Below are 27495 nucleotides of genomic sequence, written 5' to 3' on the forward strand. Positions count from 1 at the left end.
CCTCCCAGAAAAGAGAGAGAGAGAGAGAGAGGTGTTGAGTGGTTGAGACAAGGAGAGGCACTGAGAGGAAGAGAGAAAGGATGTTTTAACCACCACCCCTCCCAGGAAAGAGATGGAGAGTGGTTGAGACAAGAGAGAAAGAATGTTTTTAATTACTCTCCGAGGGAGAAGTGAGGAAAAAGGATTCGATTCAGAAAAAGGAATTCTAAAGGAATTAGAGTCGTAGCCAGCAAACTGAACAGCTGGATTGGTCAAGCGCTCCTGATCTGGGGGCCCTCAGGGCCTGATGTTATGATGTTAACTAGCCTGTGTTAATGGGAAATTTGTGACTTGTCTGGTCATGCAGTGTTCACTGCTGTCACCTGAATTTAGACAGTAGCTGTTATGAAGTAATGAAATTAATAGTTTGTTATTGTTATAAACTGGAGTTCTGTTGGTGGTGAGGACTCTTCATTTTGCAGAACATGATTGAGTTTTGCAAAGAGAAAGGCAAAAAATAGCATCAACGCTTAGTGCTTGTATGTGTAGACAGTCTGATCTGGTAGCACTAGGCTAAAGATATCAGTAGTCCTTATATTCTGAACAGTTTCATATTGGGTTGCATTAAAAGAAAAACATTTGGAGTGAAAAATATGAAGGAGATTAAAAGGATACGTAAAGCTGGAATAATTGTGGCTGTTCACATTTTTTTGTAACAGATAAAAACTGTTCCAATCTGGCCTGTAAATCTTCCACCCATGAAGGCTGATTGAAAGAAAAACAAAACAATAAACCATAATAACAAATAGGAAATATACATGAATTAAAATATATTTAAGCGTATTTTACGATTGGCAAAATTGGGTGACCCCTTGCTAGTCTTAACTAAACATTATGACATTTTATAATTTTAAATCATAATAAAAAACAATCTTTTTTATTATTTGAAAGAGGAGACGGTAATAAATAAACAAAATAAATCTCACTTGTCTGTTTAAACTTATGTGCGTATGTATGTATGTCTGCCTAAAACTGTCGACAGAGGCACCGGATTTTCACAAGATCAGTATCGTTTTAAAGCTATACCCTTCGGATGATAAATATCGAAAAATTGGCTAAAAAAATTAATTAATCATAAAAAGATAATCTAACTTAACATCTAAATCTGACCCCCAAGATCGCCATGGACATGGAATATGCACCTAAATTAAAGATGGCTTTCCGTGTGGTAGAGATATCTCCAGAGAAGACCCTAATTTACCTTATATGTGCTTCCAGGTTGCACTTGCTTACACCACCCCATTTATATTTGCCCTCTATCGCCCCCACAACAGCGGAGTCACTATCTTTAAAAGTATATCTGAGAAAATTGACCTCATCCTGTCTGCTCATCCTTTGGCTAACATTCACATTTGCGGTGACTTCAATGTCCATAATGTGGAATGGCTGACCCACTCAAATAAGACAGATGATGAGGGGAGGTTCTGTCATGATTTTGCCATTGCTTATGATCTCACTCAGATTGTTCACGAACCCACCCATGTGCCCGATCCTACTGGTCAGTATGCAAGCCTTCTAGACCTTTTTTATTCACAACTTCCCCTGAGCTATGTTCATGTTCCGTTCTATCTCCCCTGGGATCCTCCGACCACTCCGTTGTATCAGTTAAGATAAAAATGAAATACAATAAGTCTTCAGATGTACCTTTCCACTGTACTGTATATCGATACTCTATGGCTGACTGGGATAGCTTCCATACATTCATATCTGATTTACCTCTGCATTCCATGTTTAAAAAGGATGTGTCCTCTATAGTATCAGACCTGACCGAATGATTAATTGTAGGCATAGACCGATTCATACCATCCAAAAAATTCCAAAAAATACCCAACAGCCAGCCATGTTTCTCCTCAGAATGTGCTGCTGCCATTGCGCACAGAAATCACTTTTTCCACAACTACCAACGTAATAGATGTACTGAGACTAAAGCTGCTTTCAGGACTGCCAGCAACCAATGTAAAAGAGTAATAAAAAATGCAAGAGAGCTATATGCTCAGTTCGTCAAATCCAAAGTAGCTGATCAACGGCTTGGTTCCCACCAGTTCTGGCAAATAGCAAACAGGATCCTGAACAGAAGCGTGCATTCTATCCCAACCATCATCAATGGACCTGAGGTCATCTCGTCAGCATTAGACAAGTCCAAACTATTTGCCAAGAACTTTGCAGCTAACTCTACCCTCTACGACAAAGGTCATCAACTCCCGATATTTCCTCCTACAAGACAACACACTATCCAACATACAAATATATGTGCGTGAGGTCACCAAACTAATCAAGAATCTTGATTCCAGTAAAGCAACTGGCCCAGACGGTATTCCAATTATAGTGTTGAAAAGGCTTCAACCAGAACTTGCCCCCATACTTACCAAACTGTTTAAACGTTGCCTTAAGGAGAAGTGCTTTCCACCACCCTGGAAAACCTCATCAGTATGCCCTATATTTAAGAACTCAAGTGATAAGTCATATCCCTCTCAGTTCAGACCAATAAGTCTCTTGTGTGTCATGAGTAAGTTACTGGAATCCATATTAAATAAAGAAGTAGTCAACCACCTCAGCAGAAATAACTTCCTTAATGACATGTAATATGGTTTCCATTCTGCTAGATCTACAGCTGATGTGCTAACAGTTATATCCCATAGGATTAGTGAATCTCTCGACAAAGGCTTCCTTTCTAGGGCAATTGCTCTTGGCATATCAAAGGCCTTCGATAAGGTATGGCATAAAGGCCTACTTCACAAGATTTCCAGTTACAGTATAACTGGAAATGTTTTCTCAATAATTAAATCATTTCTCTCTGATAGGCTCATAAGAGTAGTGGTTGATGGGCAGCAATCAGAGGCCCACAGTATTAATGCTAGAGTCCCTCAGGGGTCCATCCTGGGCCCAACTCTCTTCCTGATCTACATCAATGATCTCCCAAAACACATACTTAAATCATTCGTTGACATCTATGGCAACACATCAAAGACCGTAAATGACAAAGCTCTCTCTGATTCTCTTTCTCCTCTGATCTTGAGCGCGTGGTACAGTAGGGAAAGAGGTGGCTGGTTAGTTTTAATGCATCTAAAATCAAGCTCCTATCTTTACATCATCAACGCTCTGTTCCTCATCTAGCATCAATTGAAATGGATGGCTCTCGTCTTGGGGAGGCTTCATGTTTTGACAAGCTCCTGGGTTTAACCTTTACTTCTGATCTGAAATGGAACACGTATATCAAGTCTGTTGCCCGGGCCGCTGGGAAAATAGAGGGATCCTTCTACGGCTCCAGAAGATATCTCACTACTGATGCAAATCTCTATATAAAAGCCAAATACGTCCAAAGATGGAGTACTGCTGCCACATCTGGGCTGGAGCTTCTAAAAATAGCCTATATGCCTTGACAAAGTACAAAATAGACTTTGTGGCTTAGTGCGGGATGCCTTTTTCTCTTCCCTGCAACCTCTCTCCCACAGAAGAGACGTTGCGAGCCTGTCTTTGTTTTATCGTTATTTCCATGGCAAGTGTTTGTCCAAGCTCCAATCTCCAGTCCCCTCGCCAATCTTTCACGATAAACACCCATCTAGCTAAAACCACTGTCAGTAATTTCCTCAAAACATAGATTCCATGAACAAAGCTTCTTTCTGAAAAGTGCACACCTGTGGAATTCTCTTGTGTTTGCCTGTTTTCCACCTGACTACAACTTGGATGTCTTCAAGTCCAACATAAACAAATTCCTGATTAATCGCCCCCTTAAGTAAGACACTTTATCAAATCTCCAATACCAACTATTACTACGATATTATCCCATTGATTATTGTAAACACAATAACCCTTATCCCCGAGTGGCTTCCGGGCCTTGATAAGTGGTGATCCCCCATGTAAAAAAAAAAAAAAAAAATTCCTTCAACTGGGCACTTTTCTTTAAAGAGGGGGTCGATATTTCCTCTGACATTTTTGCAAGTCATTCAAACCTTGCGTCAATGACGTTGCATAAAAGATGTTATTTCGACCGCTTGTGACGTCACAATCGCGGTAGGTAGATCGATAAAACCTTTTTTTTTCGCCTCCTTTTCCACTGGCGCGTTACGGGTTTCAGCCTGCTTACTACTCCTACTTTTTTTTTTGCACTCGCAATGTTCCTTTTTTTTTTTTTGTTTTCTTTGCTCAACCAACACCCTTACACACACCTCCACTTTCTTTTCCGCCTTTACGTCACGGGTTCTAGTCTGCCTGCCTGCTAGCACTTTTTTTTTTTTTTGCTCAACACACACCTACAAACACCTGGGCAATGCCAGGCACCCAGGCTAGTAAATAAATAAAATAAAGTCGCTTTGTGGCAATTTCTTTGCACATTGATAGATTCAGTTCTCAGTTCTCGGCCTTCAGAATGTGATCAAAATGTAATATCTGTTCTTTTTCCAGTTAGTGAAAAAGGGGTTCTTCTAAAATGAAGCAATTTTTATTTTTGTCCCAATTCAGAGCGCCCCTTTTTGGGGAGCTGGATTTTCCTCACATTAAAAACTGACCTTGTGTTTAACTGTGCCCTCGTTGGGAGACAAGTAAATCAAAACTCTGAAAATACATCTCATGTATCATCTTCATATCTTATAAAGCTGAAGATTCTATTGTTGGCATTGGTTTCCCCGATAGTTTTCTAGTCAGAATTCTTTCTAGAAAGACATTGGGGATTACAGGAGGGACCACGTGAAACTTGCCACGATCCTACATTTACTATAGTAGGTATACTATAAGTGGTTTTTGTGGAATGAACTGAATTCGAACTTGGGACAACCAGGTTGTCAGGCCACGTCGTTTAATACTACACAACCATCACCTCCTAACTATGATTCAGTCTTGTAAGATATTCACAGCAAGAACTTATTTTCTACTATAATTGCAAAGAACGTTCCTTCCTTTCTCCAGGCGCCTAACATCAAACAGAATTTACATTTGTAAAAGACATTACCACGGGATTGCTTCTCTGCTGATTACAACATTGTCTTCTTTAAATGCAATGTAAAAAACAACACATATCATAAACGACCAAATAAGTAATCGTTCTGGTCATCAGCTTCAATCCTCTCATAAGATTCTTCATCAGTTTAACTGACTGACTATTAATCTCATTAACCCTAATCCTCGATATTTGGTGATAATCTTTTCCAAAGGAAGCAAGGGTACAGCCCTCTGCTTCCAAGGTCATTCTCACAGTCTTCTAGAGACCACGATTGAGTAGTGATGACAAATTTCTTGGCAAAAGTTGCCATCATAACAGGATTTTATTATGCTTCACTTTTGAGGAAATTAAAAGTAGTTATCAAAACCAGGGGTGGGGCAAGATCTTCCCCTGTAAGACAACGCTCCAGTCCACAATGTACATGTTGCCAGACTAGAACCACATGTCTATGAAATCTTCCACCATCCCCATATTCTCCTGAACTTGCATCCTATGAATTTCACCTCTTCCCAGCCATTAAATTGTTTTTGAAAAACAAGCATCTTCCCAGATGATGCAGATGATCACAAAGTCATGGGGTCATTGGTGGACTAACCTGGTGTGTTTTAACAAAGCAGTCTCCAAATCTGCATTAATCTATGGCATAAATACATAACACTGGGTGGTTCCTATGGAGAGAAAGACTAATAACTGTGCCAAGTTTCGTTGCTCTACTGCCATGAGAAGTGGGTCAGAGGCATCACTTATTAAACGTCCCTCGTCTATACAGAGTGATTGAAAGTCACTCCCTGTTTTAAAAATCTTACAATTTATTCATGGATATTATTTTTCGACAAAAATGAATATAAGAATAATATAAGAATAACATAACATAAGATTAACATAATATAAGAATAACATAATATAAGAATAACATAATATAAGATTAACATAATATAAGAATAACATATTATAAGATTAACATAATATAAGAATAACATAATATAAGAATAACATAACATGAGATTTTATTTCAAATTCAATATGGCCACCACCATTCACCGTTGTTTTATCAACCCACTCGGGAATCGTATCAAATAATCTTCTTAGAAACTCTTGTTGAATGGCAGAAATAAGTTCTTGTAGTCGTCCTTTAAATTCTTCTAACGTCACTGGCTTGTTAAAATTATTCTTTTTAACCAATCTCAAAGAAAAAATTTGCATGGTGTTATATCAGGGCTTCTAGCTAACCATTCATGCGAATTACATCGACCTAACCAACTCCCAGTAAAGTTAATGGCTGAATGAACCCTGTCGATCCGATATAATAGCTACAACACATGAAAAATATCTGCATTATATATATATATATATATATATATATATATATATATATATATATATATATTAAGAGTTGCTGAGAGGACAGCACTTAAGAAAATGCTTTTAAATATCTTATATCGACAATCATTGAAAGAGAAAGACAGAGTTAGAATTACAAAGAGAAAGGAAACAATGAAGAAAATAATGCATGAGCAAATTCAGTTATGCTTGAAATTTAAAATCTTTCATATAATTTTATTTATACAGGGTGCCTTCAATAGTTTCCAGACATTTTTCGTATGGGCATTTTTATTAACAGTACACGCATGAAACTCTAGTCCCATTCGAAGTAATCTCCTCCAGCTGCAATGCACTTGTTGTACCGTTCCAACAACTTCGGGAATGACCCATGGAAGTCCTCTTGTATGAGCATGGCATACTCTGTAACAAGGATGGAGTTATGGACTTGTGTATTCACACAAATCTTCCCCATCTTCAGTTCCTCGTGGATATTTGTAAGTATGGACATACTACAGTCCTTATCCATGAAATTCTTTATTTGGCCAATAAAAACTGGCGTTTTGACTTCCTAACTCCTCCCACACTTTCCATCATTCCTCACAGACTCCCTGCCTTCTTTGAATCTCTTATGCCACTCAAAAACTGATGCTTTATTCTTGCAATATAGTTCAAAAGCAGTCTGAAGCATTCCATACGTTTCTGTGGTACATTTCCAAGTTTAAAACAGAATTTTATTGCATATCGTTCTTCTAAATTTTCCTCACGTTCAGATTGCATTTTTGAAATTCACCAGCTGTAACAATTAGGCTTTAGTAGAGTGTATTTCAATTCCTGTTGTAGCTGTTAATTTGAATCTGAAATCATAAAAACTGGTCAGTCATTTCATAAGATGTATAGCAATAACATACTGAATTTTCAAGAGTCTAAAACAATTTTAAATGCTTGTACAAAAAACGTCTGGAAACTTATTGAAGACACCTCGTAGTTGGGTAGAAGTATCATTATAATTTCACTTACCAAAAATAGTTGCTTGTAAGAAGGATGAGTTTTTGGATTTTGTACAAATGGTAAGGCATAGAACGGAACAAATTCGGTCGTTTGGCTCAGCTCGGAACCTTGTGCTTCCAGAAAGTTCTTAAATGCTGACATGGCTTGTTCAGCCTCCTAAAAACAGAGAAGATTATGGTTATGCAATATAGTGTAGCAAGAGTGTTGACATGGATCACGATAGCCAGCTGTCCATATTGCCATGTCTTCTACCACAAGTAAAGTTAAATAGAAGAGACACGTGATCAACATAACAACGACAACACATGAACAACGAAAGGCAAAAGAGTTTTAATATCTCTACTACATGCGCCATGTTGTTACAAGAACAAGATTTGATTTTGTTGGAAGATATCTTGAGTAACAAACGAGCAGGACAACGGTGTGAAAAGAAATGGCTACTTACCCTTCATCAAAAATGGCACATGCAACATGTTACATGTGCCATTTATCAGTAGATGCAAAAAGGAAAATATTCATACGTTTCTTTTTTTCTTTGAATAAAAAAAGAGTTCTTGCCATAAAAATTGGCAATCAAAAAACGACCAGCGATTTGGTTTGAAAACTAAGAATGTGACGTAATTTTAGATTTTGGTCTTCAGATTTTGCTACAAAGGTCAAACTCTTCTCTTTAAATATTGGTTATCCTACTGGAAATTTTAACATTTAAAATACAATACGTCTCTCACTATAATATATATATATATATATATATATATATATATATATATATATATATATATATATATATATATATATATATAATAAATCTAAGATTTGTTGTTGATGTTTTTAAGCGATATTAACAACTTCAAAACGCTTTTATTTTTATTTTTTCCGCTACCTTAGCGTTTTTTTAAAAAGTTATAAGCTCTTCTTGTTATTCATATATATATATATATATATATATATATATATATATATATATATATATATATATATATATATGTGTGTGTGTGTGTGTGTGTGTGTGTGTGTGTGAATGAGTCGCCCCTTATTTTTATTATAAAATATTATTACATGCGTAAAAGGTATACCTGTGGACATGCATGTTTCTAGCTTTAAGCCGTCATCAGTATACGTTAGGATCGAACTCATGACACCATCATCCACAGTCTGATACTGTACGAATGAACCACAATGAATTACCATTTGAATGCATGATTGTTTATCGCTTTAAAATTATAATAAATCTGTATTCCTGTCTGTCTGTTCACATACGTGATATATGATATCATAGCAAATGACATCATATATTATGTATATTGTTTCCATCTAGCTTCGCCGGATATATACAGCTAATACACACACACACACACACATATATATATATATATATATATATATATATATATATATATATATATATATATATATATATAAGAGCAAATAGTTAATAAAACATGTTAAAAAACACTTTGAAAAAAGTTAAAAACATATTTAATTTGAAAAGGAAACACTAAATAAGTAGATAATCCTTAATCCACGGAGTTTCGAAGAAATACTTTCCTTCTTATCAAAGGGTAGGATTTAGCAAAATGCAGGATTGAATTTTGCATGCAAAAGTATTTGATGAAATAACAAGCATGTCAAAGATCTTACTTGATAACAAAAAGTGAAGCAGAGGGAATAGGGTGAAGAAAAAGGTGATTTCACGTGAATGGATAGTCTGGTGAAAGGTAAATTATCTAATGACGGTAAAATCCAAAAATGTAAATCCAAGGAAGTTAATTTAATTTTCCATTCGCACAAGTAAAATCCAAGGAAATCGCGTTATTGGAAGATGGTCCAAAATAACCCAAAATGCCGAAATCCGTGGAATATATATATATATATATATATATATATATATATATATATATATATATATATATATATATATATATATATATATGAGAGAGAGAGAAAGAGATTTTGAAATAATAAAACAAAGGTAAAGTTACAAACTACAAGTGTATTATAATCATCAAGTGTATTTAAGCAAGAAATAAAATATGAAAATGAACTTTCCTTATTTAATAATCTGATAATTGATATTGAACTTGTAAAGTATGTAAGATTTTCTTTGTTTCAATATTTCAATATATGCTCTCTCTCTCTCTCTCTCTCTCTCTCTCTCTCTCTCTCTCTTATATATATATATATATATATATATATATATATATATATATATATGCGAAAAATAAAACATTATTAAAAGTTAAATTGGTACATGGCCGAATTTTGTCAAAGTTTAGGGTTTAGGGTAACGAAAATGCTATTTCAAATATAAGGCTGACAAACCTATGAAAATACTATTTCAAGTATAAGGCTGACAGACCAACAAAATGCTAATTCGAATACAAGGCTAACAGACCAACAAAAATGTTATTTCAAATATAAGGCTGACAGACCAATGAAAATGCTATTTCAAATATAAGGCTGACAGACCAATGAAAATGCTATTTCAAATATAAGGCTGACAGACCAATGAAAATGCTATTTCAAATATAAGACTGACAGACCAATGAAAATGCTATTTCAAATATAAGACTGACAGACCAATGAAAATGCTATTTCAAATATAAGGCTGACAGACCAATGAAAATGCTATTTCAAATATAAGGCTGACAGACCTAAGAAAATGCTATTTCAAATATAAGGCTGACAGACCAATGAAAATGCTATTTCAAATATAAGGGTAATAGACCAATGAAAATGCTATTTCAAAAGGAAGGATGACAGACCAATGAAAATGCTATTTAAAAAGTAAGCATGGCATGCAATGAAAATTCTATTTCAATTTAAAATGTGATAGTCAAACAAAAATGCAATTTCAAATGTGTGACAGACTGACTGAGCGACATATAGTAACGTACATAGATTTTTCAACATATTAAAAAACTATTTACATTTCATTTGTATGCAAAAGAAATCCTGAAACAAAGAAATAATTTTAAATTTCTAAAATAAAATATACAAACATTAACTATTCTTTCTCAAAGAATTAATTTTTAAAAAACTCAAAAAGTAAAAATAAAAAATAACAACTGCATAAAAATAAGAAAACTCATAAAGGCAAGATACATGCACGTAGGAACACTTATCTACATAATATGAATTATCTATGGAACATATCTACCAACTAACGTACAATGAAAGAAAGAATTGCAAAGCAGGCAACACACATACTTAAGAATGGGCGTTTCTCAAAGATAGAACTAAAGGAAGATTAGTAGTGCACCCGAACATCTGGAAACATAGCCAGTGCAAAATCCAAGGTGAAACATGGGTAAAAAGTCAAATTGTGAAACTGCAATGAAAAAAGCAGCATAGTCGAACACATCAAAATTTTATGGATGAAAACAAAACGAAAATACCAATAATGCAGAGGAACAAAAAAATGAAAGTAAAATCAGTAATGAAAAAGGGTGAAAAAAACTCCAATTCATCCAAACATTACATATTATAAATGACTGTTTTCATGCATCTGTAATTATCAGTGAGCGTAGAAATAAAACTCAGCCAAAATAATGGATGAACAAATCTTGAATCGGGCAGCACTAGACTTTGTTACCAATTCAATGAACTATAAAAAGAAGCTAACAATGAAAGCTTAAGAAAAAAGTTTTTAAAAAGATTTCAAAAAAGCTAAAAAAAAACCCTAAAAAACAAAGAAGCTTAAAAATAAGTTTTTAAAAAGCTAAAAGGCTTAATACGAACGTAAAAAAATTAAAATAAGCTAAAAAGAGTTTTAAAAAGAAGCTAAGACGCTAAAAATTACACTAAAAAGCTTAAAAATAAGTTTTTAAAAGTTTAAAAAGCTAAAAAGCTTAAAACGAACTTAAAAAACTGAAAATAAGCTAAAAAGACTTTTAAAAAGAAGCTAAAAAGGCTCAAAACAAAAGCTAAAACGCTGAAAATGACACTAAAAAGCTGAAAAATTCTTGTAAAAAAAGCTTAAAGAGAAGCTAAAAAAACTAGAAAATAAGCTAAGAAGAAGCTTAAAAAGCTGAAAAGAAGAAACTAAAAGTTTAAAAAGATGCTTACTAAGCTTAAAAAGGCTTTAAAAAGCTTAAATAAAAGCTAAAAAGCTTTAAAAATGATAAAATAAAAAACTTATGCTGTGAACAAAGGTAAAGCAATCAAGAAACTAAACAAAATACATGGAAATCTCAAACAAAAACAAAAAAAAAAAGATGTGAAGTTAAAAATCTGAATGATACAAACAAAATAAAACTTTTGAAAACAATAAAAGCCAGTTTTACCAAAATATAAATTGAGGAAAAACAAAAACAATCAGGCCCAACATGCCAACAAAAAAAGAAAAGAATTTATTACTTTTTGTGATTGGTTGTGTCGAAGAGGATAAATAGCAAAATGAATCCAAAGAGAGAATTCTAACTTCTTGGTCGCCATGTCTGATTCACGAATATCTTGCGCAATGTATGCTTTCCATTCCCGGAGAAATGTTTTCCGTTTGCCAAAGCAGAAATTTTCTATCAAATTATCCTGCAAAAGAAAGTCATTATCATATTATTATTTTGAAAATATAAAACAACTAGCAGGCCGCTCGGCGTTGCCCGGTTGTAACATATGTATAAATATTATATTTTAATTCATACAGAAACTGACACGTGTGCATGCAAGTATTATGTTTTTCCTAAACAATCTGTAGTGGAATGGAGACAAAAATGGATGGTTACATTCAATGCAGCATAAAATTAAGCTTGTTTCCTTTAATAATTACAAGAAACCTTCTCAACCACTAATAGCCACAGGTAATGATACATTACCTGAAAGTACTTCATTCAAACTCTTCGGCTTAATATTCACAGGGAACAGATATATTGAAGGCACTGCTGCTGCTGTTGCTGAGAGGAAGATAGGCTCTCTCTATCATGCTAGAAAGTTACTTATGCCTAAAAGTACCCTGTACCTCTACAAGGCCACCATCCGCCCATGTGTGGAGTATTGTTGTCACATTTGGGCTGGTGCATCTGCTAATAGTCTCTCACTCCTGGACAGGGTTCAAAAGAGAGTCGCTAACCTAATTGGTCCCTAACTGTCAACTAGGCTTCAGCCACTGTCCCATCGACGAAATGTTGCATCCCTCTGCCTATTTTACAAATGTTTTAATGGTGGATGCTTCAACGAACTACAACAAGCCCTTATACCCCCTCGACGTAAATACCCGCGACAAACCCCACAAGCAGCAAAATTCCACCCCTACACAGTAGAGATCCCCAGATGCCGGAAGGCATTCTCCTCTAATAGTTTCTTCCCCAGAACTGCTAGACTTTAGAATTCCCTTCTGGGTTCCTGTTTCCCCAACTCTACTGACATGCAGAAGTTCAAGTGTACAATAATAATATTAATGATATAAAATGCATAACATAATTAATAATTAATAAATAGTTATTAATATTTAATAAAATGAAAGAAAATACATAAATGTTCGGACCAAGTAAAGAATAGATACCCCATAGCAGAAGACGAATACTGGCGCACATTTCAAGTGACACCGGTTGTTTTACCTTGATATTGCCGTTGGTAAACACGTCAAATAGCAGACATGGTCGAATGTTCGTGAGCAAGATTTTTTTTAAATATATTTACAAAAATTTTTAAGATTTAAAAGAAAAAAATATATATTTACAAAACATTTTTTTAATATTAAATATTTACAAAGCTTTTAAGGATTAAAAAAAAATCATTTTTTTCTAATTACACAAAACATTTTAATGTAAGTAACAACACGGACGTATGTAAACAAAATAAATTTAAATAAGTGGGTGTCTTTCTGAGTGGGTTTTTTTAAATATATTTACAGAACTTTTTAATAATAATAATAATAATAATAATAATAATAATAATAAAACTAATAATAATAATAATAATAATAATAATAAATAAATAAATAAATGGTATTTTTTTACGACGTGCTCCAGCCTATTCTAAACACCCAAATCCCCATGTTAAGAACGGCTTTCAGAATAAAAGTGTAACTGAGTTGTATTCTGTTATTTTAAAAATTATCTTTATCATACCTACATCTTCTACTTTAACAGCAATTACTTTGTACAATGTTTGCACTTAATTATTGCCTATTATATAACTTTGTTTTATCGTGCTGTTCTTGGTGATTATCAGTGTATATTCTAATTTAATTGTCACATAAATCCATCTAATTGCTCAGCCCAAACAGTTTTAAATTAAATAAGCAAATAGAATTGATACCTTTCTTGCTTTAGACTTCTCATCCAACATCTGATTAACAGGAGGCGACGCGATTGGTTTAGAGTATTCTTCACATTCAGCTTTAAACGCTTGCAATGTGGAAACATAACCTCCAAACTCCAAATACTAGAACAATAAAAAAAAGAAAAATGTATAAATCATTCAAGCATCGAATTATTAAAACGAAAGTTGTATGCAGTAAACAACAGAAACCACACGCACTCATTTATGAAAGGTGTATGTACTTTTGTGTAGAGAGGGCGGGGTTTCACTAGTGAGTCACTGCTAATAAAGGCTCAAAGGCAGCTCGAGGATAAGAGTTAATAAGTTTGTCATAAATAGGGCTAGGACAACAGCATATTCTTTTCACTGTTTTTACTCTCGAGTGTGTATCCGTTGATATCCTATATGTTGTTATATAGAGTTATGTTGTTCTCGGTTGATTAGCTGTCCAACTGAGTCAGATATATACTCGAGAGTCAAAACAATGGAAAGAATATGCTGTTGTCATAGCCCTAGTCATAAAACACCACCTTCAAACGTTTGGGTGAAACTGCACAGAATTTGATTATTTAAGAGGACAACTTAACAAGAAGTTGTTAACGTTGGACTTGAAAACAACCATGTTGTAGTCAACTGGGAAGCAGACACTGTGGTATTGTGTTCCACAGGCACTAAGAAAGAAACATTGTTCATGAAAGTTTCAGTGATATAAAAATGTGATTGAGACTTGGCAAAATCTCGCAACAAATATTTATGTTCAAATCACAAGCATGTATAAATGAAAACAAAATAGTAACTTAGAGACAATATAGAATTTTAAAAAAATAACATTTATTGTTTATGAACGATTTATGAACGATTGGGTTCACTATGAAATTGTGTCCATTGGGAATGTATAAAAGAAGTATGTAAATGGTATTTTCTAGCAAATTGAGTTCGTGGGAATATGTTTAACAAAGTTTGAGTAGAAATATGTGCACATGTACGTGTGCATGGATGTGTGTGTATGTGAGTAGAAAAAGATTTACCAAAATAGTGCAGTGGTGTGTCAGTGGACACATGTTGTCTATCTAGTAGTTAGTACATGTATCGTCAAGGCTGGAAGAGAAAAATTAGTGAATTTTGCCTCTGTCACTCTTTTAATAGTCACAGCTTCCAAAGGGAATGTAACTCAGGACTGAAAAGGCCATCTGGTGGTATGTGTGTAATTGTGTTTGAGAAATGGCGATAATGCTTTTCAATACACAAATGGAGACAGCAAAACTAATTACAATGGTTGTAGTTAGACGGGTTCATGCTGTGAATGTATGAAAACAAAGCAAGACAATGTATTTGCTAAAGTCATATCTTATGACCCTTTTAACTCTACAAACACAAAAGAAAAACTATTAAAATTAGTGATCTGTTAAAGTTGTATCCCTTGAACGATATGTGGAGAGTTGTCTCCCTTGTCTGGTAGAGGCGACGTGTTATCTAAGCTGTTAAGTAACTCGGAGTTATTTCCCATTGATTGCTTATATAAAAACGAGTGTATTACTTGTACTTTCTCTTTGTGTAAATAAACAGACGTGTCTCTCTGTGTCTCTGTATGTAAGGCTAAAACATGTTATGTTGTTAATTGATTTATTTTCTTTTGTCAACCGTTGATATGACTTCCCATATGAATTTTATTTGAAACACGAGCAAAATATGTTGTTTTTTTTATTTAATTCATAATTAATTAACAAAGGTTATTAATTAACCAACAAAAACTGCCTCTCAACATTAATGTACCTTCTTTCATAAATCTGGCAGAATCTTTCTCACTGATTGAAATTTACATTTCTTCAATGCTGTCAGCTTTGGTCTGGTTATTTCATTCTTGTTCCAATGTTGATGAGGTTAAGCACATTCCATTCTGAGACAGGTCTAATAGTTCAATAAAAAAAGATACCTAGGAAACCTCACTTGCCAACCTGCCTTGACTTGTGGATGTGTTCACTAAAAGTTCATCATAACGGTCTTATATCATCATCAAATATTAATTACTCTCAGTATGTTGTTCTATTGTCCATCTCTAATTGCATTATCATTGTCATTCTGTTTTTATTTGTTAATGTGTGGAAATCATCATCATTATCATCCATTGGTTTAACGTCCGTTTTGCATAGTGTTATGCATTGGATGGGTTTAAGAAATTGACTTCCAAAATAACCAATCTCTTAATCTTAACAAGTAAAAGTTTGTGATCACTCGTTTCAACCAGCAAAGAACAACGTGATGGAAAAGCAGAAGCCTTTGAATCATTGCTCATTCTAAAAGTGGTGCAGAAAGGCTAACGCATGTGCAAGATCAATTGAATCATACAGTACTAAAAAGTGTAAAAAAACATTAGAAAATGGTTTCAAATTAACTTGTAATTTTGTAACCTGTCTATCTCCAGAACTAACAGAGATATTCGTTTGGCGTTTGTTTTAAAATGAAGTTTAACATCTATCACATCAAGTCATGTTCATTTCAACAATGATGATAGTTGTGATGTAATGATGATAGTTGTGATGTAATGATGCTGATTGTCTGAACAGTGACAATGAAATGTGTTATCATTGCCTCTAAACATAGTAATAAACTTGAATAAAATTAAAGTGAAACAAAACAAAATTTTACTGCACATATTTTTTTTTTACATAGGCATAACCACTTATCAAGGCCCAGAGATCACTCGAGGATAAGGGTTAAGAGTCTACAGTAGTCAATTGGACAATGTAGTAATCGTTAGTAATGGAAATTCGGTAAATTTGTTGACTTAAGTGGAACGGCTCATCAAGATCTTGTTTACGTTAGACTTGAAGACAACCATATTGTAGTCAGCTGGAAAGCAGGAAAATGGAAGACAATTCCACAGGCGTGTAGTTCTAAGAAAAAAGCTTTGTTCATGGAATCTACGTCTAGGTTTAGACACAGATAAAGAGTGGGGGAAATTATTGAGTGTGTTTTCAGCTAGACGCATGTTTCTCATGAAAGTTTGGCGAGGGAGGGGGGACGATAGATTGAAGCTCAGTCGAGCACTTGACATGAAAATAACGATAAAGTAAAGACAAACTCGCAATATCTCTTCTGTGTGAAAGAGGTTGAAGGGAAGAGAAAAGGACATCCCCCACAAGGCTACAAAGTCTATTTTGAACTCTATCAAGACAGAATAAGTCCTTTCTAGCAACTCCTGCCCAGATGTGGCAACAGTACTCCATCCTTGGACGTACCTGGCTCTTATATAGATAGAGAATTGCATCAGCAGTGAGATATCTACTGGATCGATAGAAGGCTCCCACCATTTTTTCAGCAGCCTTGGCAACAGATTTGATGTACGTGTTGCATTTAAGATCAGGAGTAAAGGTCAAGCCCAGAATCTTGTCAAAACTTGAGGCCTCCCAAAGACGAGACCCATTTATTTCAATTGATGCCAAATGGGGATCAGAACGTTGATGATGTAAAGATAGAAGCTTGGTTTTAAATGGATTAAACGTAACCAGCCACTCCTTTTCCCATTGTACCACGTGCTCAAGATCAGAGGAGAGAGAATCGGAGAGAACTTGGTCGTTTACGGTCTTAGATGTGTTTCCATAGATGGTAGTGTCATCAGCATAAATGAGTTATTCTGTGCTCATGGTGGTGTTGCAATCTTCTAGATCATCAGCATCATCAGATTCTTCACTGACAATCACAGTTGCCTGTCAGGTCAGGTTTTCTTCCATGTCTTGAGAAAGAGTTTTTTCTTTATCTAGCATGCATATGTATATACACATATATATGCACACATGTATATATATACTAGCAAAAGTACCCGTCATTGACTGGGTTCAAAAACAGCCTACAGAAAATGGACTCTGATTTATGAAAGTATGATAGATTATGAAAAGGAATGGTTGTAAAGAGATAACTTCGAATTTGGGGGTATCAAAACCAAAGCAAAATATGATGAAAGTAAAAATAAAATAGATAAACCCCATAATTTATTATACCATACCTGTTCACACTGAAACACTTATCACAATATTTTGTGGATCTATTTTAAAATATATATATATATATATATATATATATATATATATCATGGTCTTTCCTGTCAATAAGATGTCTGAGGTTCCGACAACCCACATTTTTAGATTCATTCATGTTTTTGCCTCTAATGACTTTTTAGTCCAGCCAGAGACCTGCAAACAAGGTCGCATGTAGAACATTATGGATTGGCAGCTGTTTTGCACTTTCTCTGTTTTTCTCTCAACTTACTTAGGCTATCATATTGAACTTTTTTGGATTCCTTCAAAACACAGCGGTCTCTATTCTTTATGATCATTCACTTCTTTTCAAGACTCATGTGGTATGATTACTGCAGGCAGATTAGTTTTTAACTTTTTAAGGCTGCCCAACATTTTTTTTGTCCAATCTTTCAGTTGCACATCACAATTCTTGGCATCCTCAAGACGTTACCAGTCCACCATAACTGTGACTGGATGAGGAATGGTTCGATGCAAGATATTTTTCATTTTGTGAATAATTCAGCATTAGAAACCTTGTCACAGAGGATAAGGCAACAATTCAAGCACAGACAGCTTCTATAGAATACGTCAAGCTGATGAATGTGATGTCGGTATGGAGTCCATGGCTCAAAGCCGTAAAGAAGGACAGAGAGAACAACAGCATGATAAAAAAGAATTTTTGTGTCCAGTCGGATACTCCTTTCATCTCACAAGCAGTGACGAAGGTTTCCAAAGGCACATGTAGCCTTGGCAATCCTGTGAACAACTTTATCAATGGATCCAGTATGTTTAACTTTGCTGCTGAAGTAGGGAAACAACTTAACATAATTTATATCAAGACCATCCACTTTCAGTTCACGCTCGGGAAATCTATACTCAGGTGGATTTTGCCTTAAGCCTCTAACTTGCTTTGGAGTAGGGGAAGGTTGATGTACTACCTCAATCGTTTTATGCTTATTGTCAATCCAAAGACCCTACATGCAGCTGAAAAGTGATAGAGAAGAGCCTGCGCTTCCTCAAAGGATGTTGCCACCAAAGCAGCAGCATCAGCAAAAGGCAAATATATTCTATGATGGAGAGCAAGTTTAATAAATAGCCAACTAACCTTTAATTTGTAAGAGTAAGCATAGGTAAAATGTCCAAGTGTTCTAAAGTATTGGAGAGATATGTTAAAGACTTTATTTTAATAGAAAAAATTGTATTGCCTCAGAAACGATCGTACATACCTTAGTTGTTGATGTTGAATGCTTGAAATTTTCCATAAATCATATTACTTCATACATTTACATATATGTGGTGGGGGAGGGGACGAGAAAAAATAAATACTGCTGACTGAAAAATAAATCTACCAAAATCATAGAATTATCCGACTCTAATGGAGTTTTAATATTTATCAATAAATTAATGCTAATATTAAACATATATATATATATATATATATATATATATATATATATATATATATATATATATATATATAATTATTCAAGATAAAATGTATTAAGAGGTAAATCCCAATGAATTAGGCCTCAGTAAAAAGAACAAGATGTCTTTATTTAATTTCAACTAAACAGTTTATATAGTTATAATACTAATGCTAATGTTTTGGTCAAGTCATCAGGTAACCTAAAATTTTGTTTTACATTGGACATAATCCTTTAATTATATATATATATAATTATTTTTAACGTTTATTTTCCTCCATCTATAGGAGCAAATGAGAGTTTTTCTCTCATTGTGATGCCAATAATAATTTTTTCACTTAGAATCTTTTACAGTGGAAAAATCTTCTACTGCAATTTTTAGATGTCATCTTCACATTTGGAATGTGCTCATGTTCACCGACCAACAACTTGGATTATTACAATTACTATTGAACTATTTCATTTGCATTTCTATATCAAACTAATCAACATTTTCTTTGGATTTTTTTTGGATTGTACCACTTTTTAAAATTTTTCTTCACCGAGCCTGGACTTCATTTGGAATATTCTTTTAATCTACACATTTCTACATTATTATCAATTTTTATGCAAATATGACTTGTCTCATAATTTGTACTTTTCAAAGTATGTGCTAACCAGCAAAATTATAACTTGCTTATGAATATTATTTTGATAATTACTTTCCTTGAGAATAAGTGGCATTCTTTGAAACGCCATGGAATTAGGAAAATTTTAACTTTTCAACTTGTATTCCTTGTCAAATAATAAATTGTTGTAAATTCTAATTTACTTAGTTTAAATTGAATTTCTTGATATATATATATATATATATATATATATATATATATATATATATATATATCAAGAAATTCAATTAAGATGGATGACTATAATGCTTCCTATTTTGGGTTGAGCGTATTGGGAAGTGATATACAAATTACCATTAGCATATGAAGCGATGCTCTGTGAGTAAACAAATTGAGTTAAGTATTTGGACAATGTCAAAACATTGTTAATTCACTGCTCGCATAGCAGCAGCTGAATAGCACAACCGTTAGAAGCTCCGACTGTCATTTGGCCAGTCGCGTTTCAATCCTGGCTTGAGGTATTTCTTGTCTAGCCACACTGATGAGCTGTGAAACAGTACTGTATGTGAATGTATATATATATATATACATATATATATATATATATATATATATATATATATATATATATATATATATCGATTTTATTAAGTCACTGAAATTACCTTACGCACCCCATAATTTCAAAGATGGAATACATCTCCTCATACTTATAATGCAGCTCGGTGACCATCTTTAAAGAGGGATAACATATTGAAGGTACTTATAATTTGTTAAGGAAGATGAAAATGATTCTCAACAATATAAAATTTAAATGTAAAAAAAAAATTAAATATCTGAGATATACTAAATGTTTATTTGTTTTTTGTTTTTTGATACTTTTTGAATGAATTCATTTATTTATACCTAAGTGCATTTTTACCTGAATACGAGTTGGGAATAATTTTCCCTTTGACCAATTTGGTACCCCCAAATGGAGAGCGGCATATATATTGTTTAAAATATAATTATCCACTGACACGTGTTTCGTCATCTACAACTCATCGCTAGATTCAGCCACTTTGATGAGTCGTAGACGACAAAACACGTGTCAGTGGATAATTATATTTTAAACAATATATTTTTTTTCCATTCCAGTGACAATCTGCTTATAAAAAATATTTATTTTAACATAGTCTTATTTGAATATACTAGTTCATTTCCTCGAAATATATATATATATATATCTTTCTTTGTTTTTTTTTACAAGGTTGTCACCATTTATCAAGGCCCGGAAGCCACTCAGGGATAAGGGTTATTGTAAGTACAGTATGTTAGTGTGGAGATTTAATAAAATGTCTACTTAAGGGGGCCGTTCATCAGGAATTTGTTTACGTTGGACTTGAAGACATCCAGGTTGTAGTCAGGTAGGAAGCAGGCAGACGGAACAGAGTTCCACAGGCATGCAGTTCCAAGAAAGAAGCTTTATTCATGGAATCTACGTTTTGATTTAGGCATAGATAAAGAGTGGGAAAGTTTTTGACAGTGAATTCAGCTAGACAGGTATTTTTCGTAAAAGATTGGCGAGGGGGGACCAGAGATTGGAGTTCAGACGAGCACCTGCCATGGAAATAACGATAAAACAAAGATAGGTTTGCAACGTCTCTTCTGTGGGAAAGAGGTTGCAGGGAATAGAAAAGGGCATCCCCCACTAAGCCACGAAGTCTATTTTGTACTCTGTCAAGGCAGGATAGGCTGTTTTTAGCAGCTCCTGCCCAGATATGGCAGCAGTATTCCATCCTTAGACGTACTTGGCTTTTATATATAGAGAGAATTGCATCAGTAGTGAGATATCTTCTGAAGCGGTAGAAGGATCCCACCATCTTTCCAGCGACCTTGGCAACAGACTTGATGTACGTGTTCCCTTTCAGATCAGGTTTGAAGGTCAAGACCAGAAGCTTGTCAAAACATGGGGCTTCTCCTAGACGACAGCCATCCATTTCAATTGATGTCAGATGAGGATCAGAGCGTTGATGATGTAAAGATAGGAGTTTGGTTTTAAATGCATTAAAGGTAACCAGCCACGTCTTCCCCCACTGAACCACTCGTTCGAGATCAGAGGAGAGAGAATCAGAGAGAGCTTTGTCATTTATACCCTTTGATGTGTTGCCGTAGATGGTCGTGTCATCAGCATACATGTCAACGAATGATTTAAGTATGTGTTTAGGGAGATCATTGATGTAGGTCAGGAAGAGAGTTGGGCCCAGGTTGGACCCCTGAGGGACTAGCACTGTAGGCTTCTGATTTTTGTCCATCAACCACTACTCTTATGAGCCTATCAGAGAGAAATGATTATCTTTCTTCTCAACTCCTTGGTGAATAATTTTACAATGATTCACTTTAAAAAGTAAGCATCCAAAACTTCATTTGAGAAAGAAAATTTTGATAAAAAAAAAAGAAGAAAAAAAACTTACTTCAAGAATAATTGAGTTAAGTTCTCCTTCGAAGGCCGGTTGTGTTGTCACCGCAGCGGACATGGCTGAAAGAGTAAGGGAAGCAATTCATACAACAGCAATGATGGGGATTATCTCCCTTTGTTCCAATAGATAACGCGACAAGTCCGATTCTACGTTCTATTATGTATTCTGAAATGATTTCGACAAGTTTTTGTTGGTCCGAAAAATAACTTTACTTGCTACTTGTGCAGTTTCTGGACCGTGTTCAAATAATTACATTACTAGTTAGAAAGCCTTTCTTAAAATGGGGAGGATGGCTTTGTAAACTGTTCTCTACAATTTTATAAAGCAAATGTACCGTAAAAATTGAATTTACCTCGAAAATCCTATCTAAAAAATAGGCAGATATGTAGTTTAGGTACTTGTTTAGTTTAATCAAGACATTAAAAAATGAAAATATTAAAAAAAAAAAAAATTACATTGTAGGTACCCGTTATGGAATTAAGTTCTATTAAAAAAAAAAAATCAAATTTTAATGAGATCAATTGTATTCCGCCATCTTACCTATTTCGCGGACGAGGAGGAGGGGATGCCAATGGAGATACCTCCATCACCACTTAAAGTTTGTTAAAATTTGACGAGATTATTTTGAAACATGGGCAGAAAAAAGTATCTAGATAAATATTTTAGGGTTTTTTTTTCACTTATTTTACAGAGTTTCTATGTCCTTTTTTTAATCCCTTTTTCATTTTGTCCTTTGTTAACTCTTTTTCGTTTAAAGGCACTCCCTCCTTGTCCGCGAAATAAGCAAGATGACTGGGTTACAATCGATCTCATTAAAATTTGATTTTCCTTCGTCACAAAAAAAAAAAAAAAAAAATGATCAAATCAAGTGATTTCTTTTATAAGAACTTAATTCCATAACGGGTATGTACAATATATATATATTTTTTTTTTTAATATTTTCATCTTTATGTCTTGATTAAGCTAAACAAGTACCGTAGTTTAAGTTGTAAAGATAGCCTCTAACCCTTACATGACTAAAAGGAACAGTGGCGGACGTTTAGGAGATTGCCCCCCTCCCACAACTCTAAATTCTTTCACGTTAATCTTATTGAGTATAAACTTAACTTTCAGATTAAAAATAAACATGTTTGAAAAAAAAATATGACTTTTATCACGGTGATTAGTTTTAAATTATAACGTTCTACTAAATTGAACACCTACTTCGTGGCCATCTCTCACGTGAATATTCCCGTTTTAAAAAGAGATTACAGAGAGAACTTTCCTATTCCCCCTCCACTTTCCCCTCTCTCTCTCTCTCTCTCTCTCTCTCTCTCTCTCTCTGTCTCTCTCTCTCTCTCATCTATCTTATCTATCTATTTCAACCACGTCATCTTGTTTAAAAGAATCCCAACTATAGGAATTTGTGAAAAAAAAAAAAAAATTTTTCTTTTTAAACTGAAACTAACCTGCGCACCCGGCGTTGCCCGGATGTTGAGCCAAAAAAATTTTTTTGTTGAAGTAGTAGTAGGCATGCAGGCTTGAACTCGTGACGTGAAGGCGGAAAAGAAAGTGAAAGAAAATCTGACGTCTTACCGTTACTCCATGACATAACCGGAAATTTGGAACCTTAAAATTAGGCAAAGTTAAACTAATCAATACGATGACTTGCAAAAATGACTCGCAAAAATCGACCCCTCCTTGTAGAAAACTGCCCAGTTGAAGGTGGAGGAATTAATGTTTTTAGACAATTTTTCTATATTTGTTGTCCGAGACGTCGATCTTCAAAATGATACTGATTGCATGAAAATCTGTCACCTCTATCGAAAGTTTTAGGCATACATACATACATACATACATACATACATACATACATACATACATATATGCATTTAAACAGGCAGGTGAGATTTATATTATAGACTAGCCTGGGTGTCCGGTGTTGCCCAGGTGTTTGGAAGTGTGTGTTGAGAAAAAAAAGTTGTAGTAGGCAGACAGGCTTGCAAAAGCGGAAAAGAAAGTAGAGGTGTGTGTAAGGGTGTTGGTTGAGCAAAAAAAAAAAAAGAAGGGAAATTGCGACTGCAAAAAAAAATTATTAAAATAGGAGTAGTAAGCAGGCTCAACCCCGTAACGTGCCAGAGGGAAAAAGAGGTGAAAAAAAAAAAAACGCTCTTATCAATGAGGCTACCGTCATGGGTGGTCCAAAAAAACCCTTTTATGCATCATTTACGTGAGCTTTGAATGGCTTGCAAAAAATGTCAGAAATAAAAAAACGACTCACCCTGTAGAAATGTGCCCACTAATGTTTTTGGCCAATTTTTAAATATTTGTCGTCCGAAGGGCCGAGCTTCAAAAGGATACCGATCTCGTGAAAATCCGTCACCTCTGTAGAAAGTTTTAGACAGATATACATACATACATACATACATACATATATTTAAACAGAAGGTGAGATTTATATAATAGAAAATGGCCACTCCAAGAATGAACCTTTTGCAAAATTTTATAGAAAATAATGCGTTACATTATGCACAGGCAAAGCTTGTTGTTGCAAGCAACAAGTTGTGTTTTTGTAGACATGCCATGTCTATATAGACATGTTCAGCTTTCAAAAATGACAATGTGTTTTTTTATATATACAATTAAACATTGTATTCAATTTTTTGTTTGAATTAAATATTTTTGGAAACATACTCAAAAACCTGTAAAAGTTGTCATCAAGTTATAAAGAAGATAAAAATTTACCCTAACCTTTTTTTAGACGGGAATATTCACCAGTCATGTGAGAAAGATGGCTGCAAAGTGAGTGTTCAATTTAGTAGAATGTTATAATTGAAAATTGATCCCCCGACGTCATAAAATAAAGTCATAATAAATATACTTATTCAAAAAAAAAATTTTTAATCTGAAAGTTAAGTTAGGGTAATTTAGAGGGATGGGAGGCAATCTCCTAAACGCCCGCCGAGGCAGCTTTTTAGATTACACCATGTTTTATTTTACTTCAGTCGAAGTTCTCAGAAATCAAGGGGCCCACGACCAGGGGCTAACACTTGAACTCTATATGAGATACCTAGATATTCGAATGTTCCATTAAAGTTCTTTATCTCTCAAGCACTGAGTTAGTAAAGAAATTGAGAACATAATTTTCCTCTCCACAATTAACCATTTTTATATGTTGTAGTATATCTTTCATGTTGGTCTCATGGTCTTACTAGATTCCAGGACAAGAATTTATCTAGTCTGGTGGAGTATCCAACTTCGTGCTATTACTTGAGGTACTATTACTTGGAGAAGGTGTACCATTCCTCGGAAAAGCTGTGGAGTAGCCGTAGTGAGGAGATCTTATTTGGGCTGTGAATACTATGTGATTTTGAATATTTGGTCAGGGTTTACTTCTATGGAAAAAGTATCCTCATTCCAGATTGTTCTGACAAACCCCAGTACAGAGAGACCTTAGACACTCGAGGACAGTGTCTAGTAGGCATTCAAGTAAGGAGATTACATGATGCGTTTGCATGTGCATAATAAAGTGACTTGTCACATCGCAGAGAAATCTTTAGTGGACATTTAAAATAACAAGAAAGTTTTTTAAAAAAAATGTGGTTTATTTTTTAGTGTTGTTACGTCGTTTTTAATTCTTTTTAATTGATCTAAATATTTAATTCTTTTTAATTGATCTAAATATTTAATTCTTTTTAATTGATCTAAATATTTAATTCTTTTTAATTGATCTAAATATTAAGGTTTCACAAGCGTTTTACAAAAACATATTTTTATGTTTTTTGTTTTCTTTTTAGGGTGTTTTCAATTATAGAACTTGTATAATTTAACAGGTGCTTCTGCAGTTTAATCAACCGTTTTTCCGTAAGTAATGTGGAGAGTGGAGGGGCAGAGGATGTTGTGGTGGCCGCTGCAATACCCTGACCACCCCCAAATGTAAACACAGAATTTTTGTGAAATGTTAAATGGTACTTCTGCTTGGTAACTGTTGGCATGTTACTTACAGAAAAATGGTAAATTAAACTGAAGAAGTACCTGTTAAACTATACAAGTTCTATAATTAATACCCCCAAAAATGAGAATGAAAAACATAAAATATGTTTTTTGTAAACCACTTGTGAAAACTTACTGACCGCACTATTTTTACTATTAAATGAAGTGAAAACTATTTTTTTTAATTTTATGAAAAGTATTTCTTGTAATTTAAAATGTCCGCCATGTATTTATGTGCCTTGTAAAACGTCACATGATTACACACGTGCATGCACGAACATACATTTCAGTAAGAAACCACTACCATGCACTCGCGAATGGCGTAAATGAAGGTGGTGAAATGGAGTAAAATAGTCCTAGGGTCCAGGGGCTAATACCATGCAAACGGTAAATTTGTAACAGGTTTGATTATCGCATTCGTTGTCAGCGACCTTGAATACCCCTAAAAAACAAATTAAAGTGGTTGGTGTTCTGTTGTAGTGTAAGGTAACATTTTTTTAGAAAAAAAAAAAAAACTCCCCTCCCCATGTTAAGAATGGCTTTCACAATAATAACGTTATTATTTTAGCGTGGTACCAAAAATGCATAAGTACCTAATTTTTTTATTAAAAGTGAATAAAAAAATAATAACATCAGGAGTCCGTTAGCAGTGTGAGAAATCGTCATTAAAAATTCGTGATAAACACTGGAATATTTAGACTTATTGTCTTTTGAAGCTTATAACTTCTTGAAAAATGTAATTCAAACCCTAATTTTTCTTTTTTATTAAAGGAGCAAAGACCAAAATTTTTAAGAATAACAGGTTTAATAGCAAATTAGGTAATATTTGTTTTTTAAATCGGTTTTATTTAAAAAAGATTTAAAGAAAACAAACGAAATTTTACTTCCTTCGATTATAAAAAATCTATATAAATTCCAAAAAATACTTACCTATAAAAACTAGTATTCGATGAGTAGTTCAAATGTTCACTGTTAAGAATTTATCCATATTTATACTTATATTCCATGTCCTTCTTAAATAAAATTATTTTTAAACAAAGATTTAAAAAAAAAAATAAACGCGAACTCACACTTTTTTTAACTGTTCAAATAAAAGGAGGCAAGTCTGATTTTATTCGCCTTTATATTCCAGTGCCTTAAAGGGACATAATTTATATGTCTTTTTAATGCGGGCTGTAAACCAAAATTAGTATTTTTGGTCCTCCGTAGTTCAAAAAAAACACACACACACACAATCACTGATAAGTTTTTCCCCATAAACAAAAAATCCAGTTGACTTTTTTTTTTAAATTTTCTTAATGAATTACACAAGTTTTTGATTGATATATTTTAATACTTCTTTATCGACTGAAATTTTTTTTTTTAAATATCTAAAAAACGAAAACATTGAATGAAATAGAAAAAATTGCCGTCAGCGTCCGGTATTTACTTGATGATATAAGCATAACA

At 34.0% G+C, this 27495-nt stretch overlaps 1 protein-coding gene across 4 annotated transcripts in view; it reads right to left on the reverse strand.

Annotated features, from left to right (window-relative positions):
- The window catches only part of LOC145266889 (lisH domain-containing protein ARMC9-like), a 317027-nt gene that overhangs the window by 288375 nt on the left and 1157 nt on the right, over nt 1-27495 (reverse strand). For 3 of the 4 annotated variants that reach the window (XM_080122667.1, XM_080122658.1, XM_080122676.1), the window contains exons 2-6: nt 22069-22133; nt 13565-13690; nt 11666-11836; nt 7316-7462; nt 655-744 (exon numbers count right to left, since the gene is read on the reverse strand). In XM_080122667.1, coding sequence (XP_079978793.1) covers nt 655-744; nt 7316-7462; nt 11666-11836; nt 13565-13690; nt 22069-22131 — 597 coding nt within the window. In that variant the 5' untranslated portion in view covers nt 22132-22133. The remainder of the gene's footprint in view (nt 1-654; nt 745-7315; nt 7463-11665; nt 11837-13564; nt 13691-22068; nt 22134-27495) is intronic. The other variant, XM_080122685.1, reaches the window with a different exon arrangement.

Source organism: Euprymna scolopes, chromosome 4 (genome assembly GCF_053919585.1).
Source record: "Euprymna scolopes isolate OS-2025 chromosome 4, ASM5391958v1, whole genome shotgun sequence".
NCBI lineage: Eukaryota > Metazoa > Mollusca > Cephalopoda > Sepiida > Sepiolidae > Euprymna > Euprymna scolopes.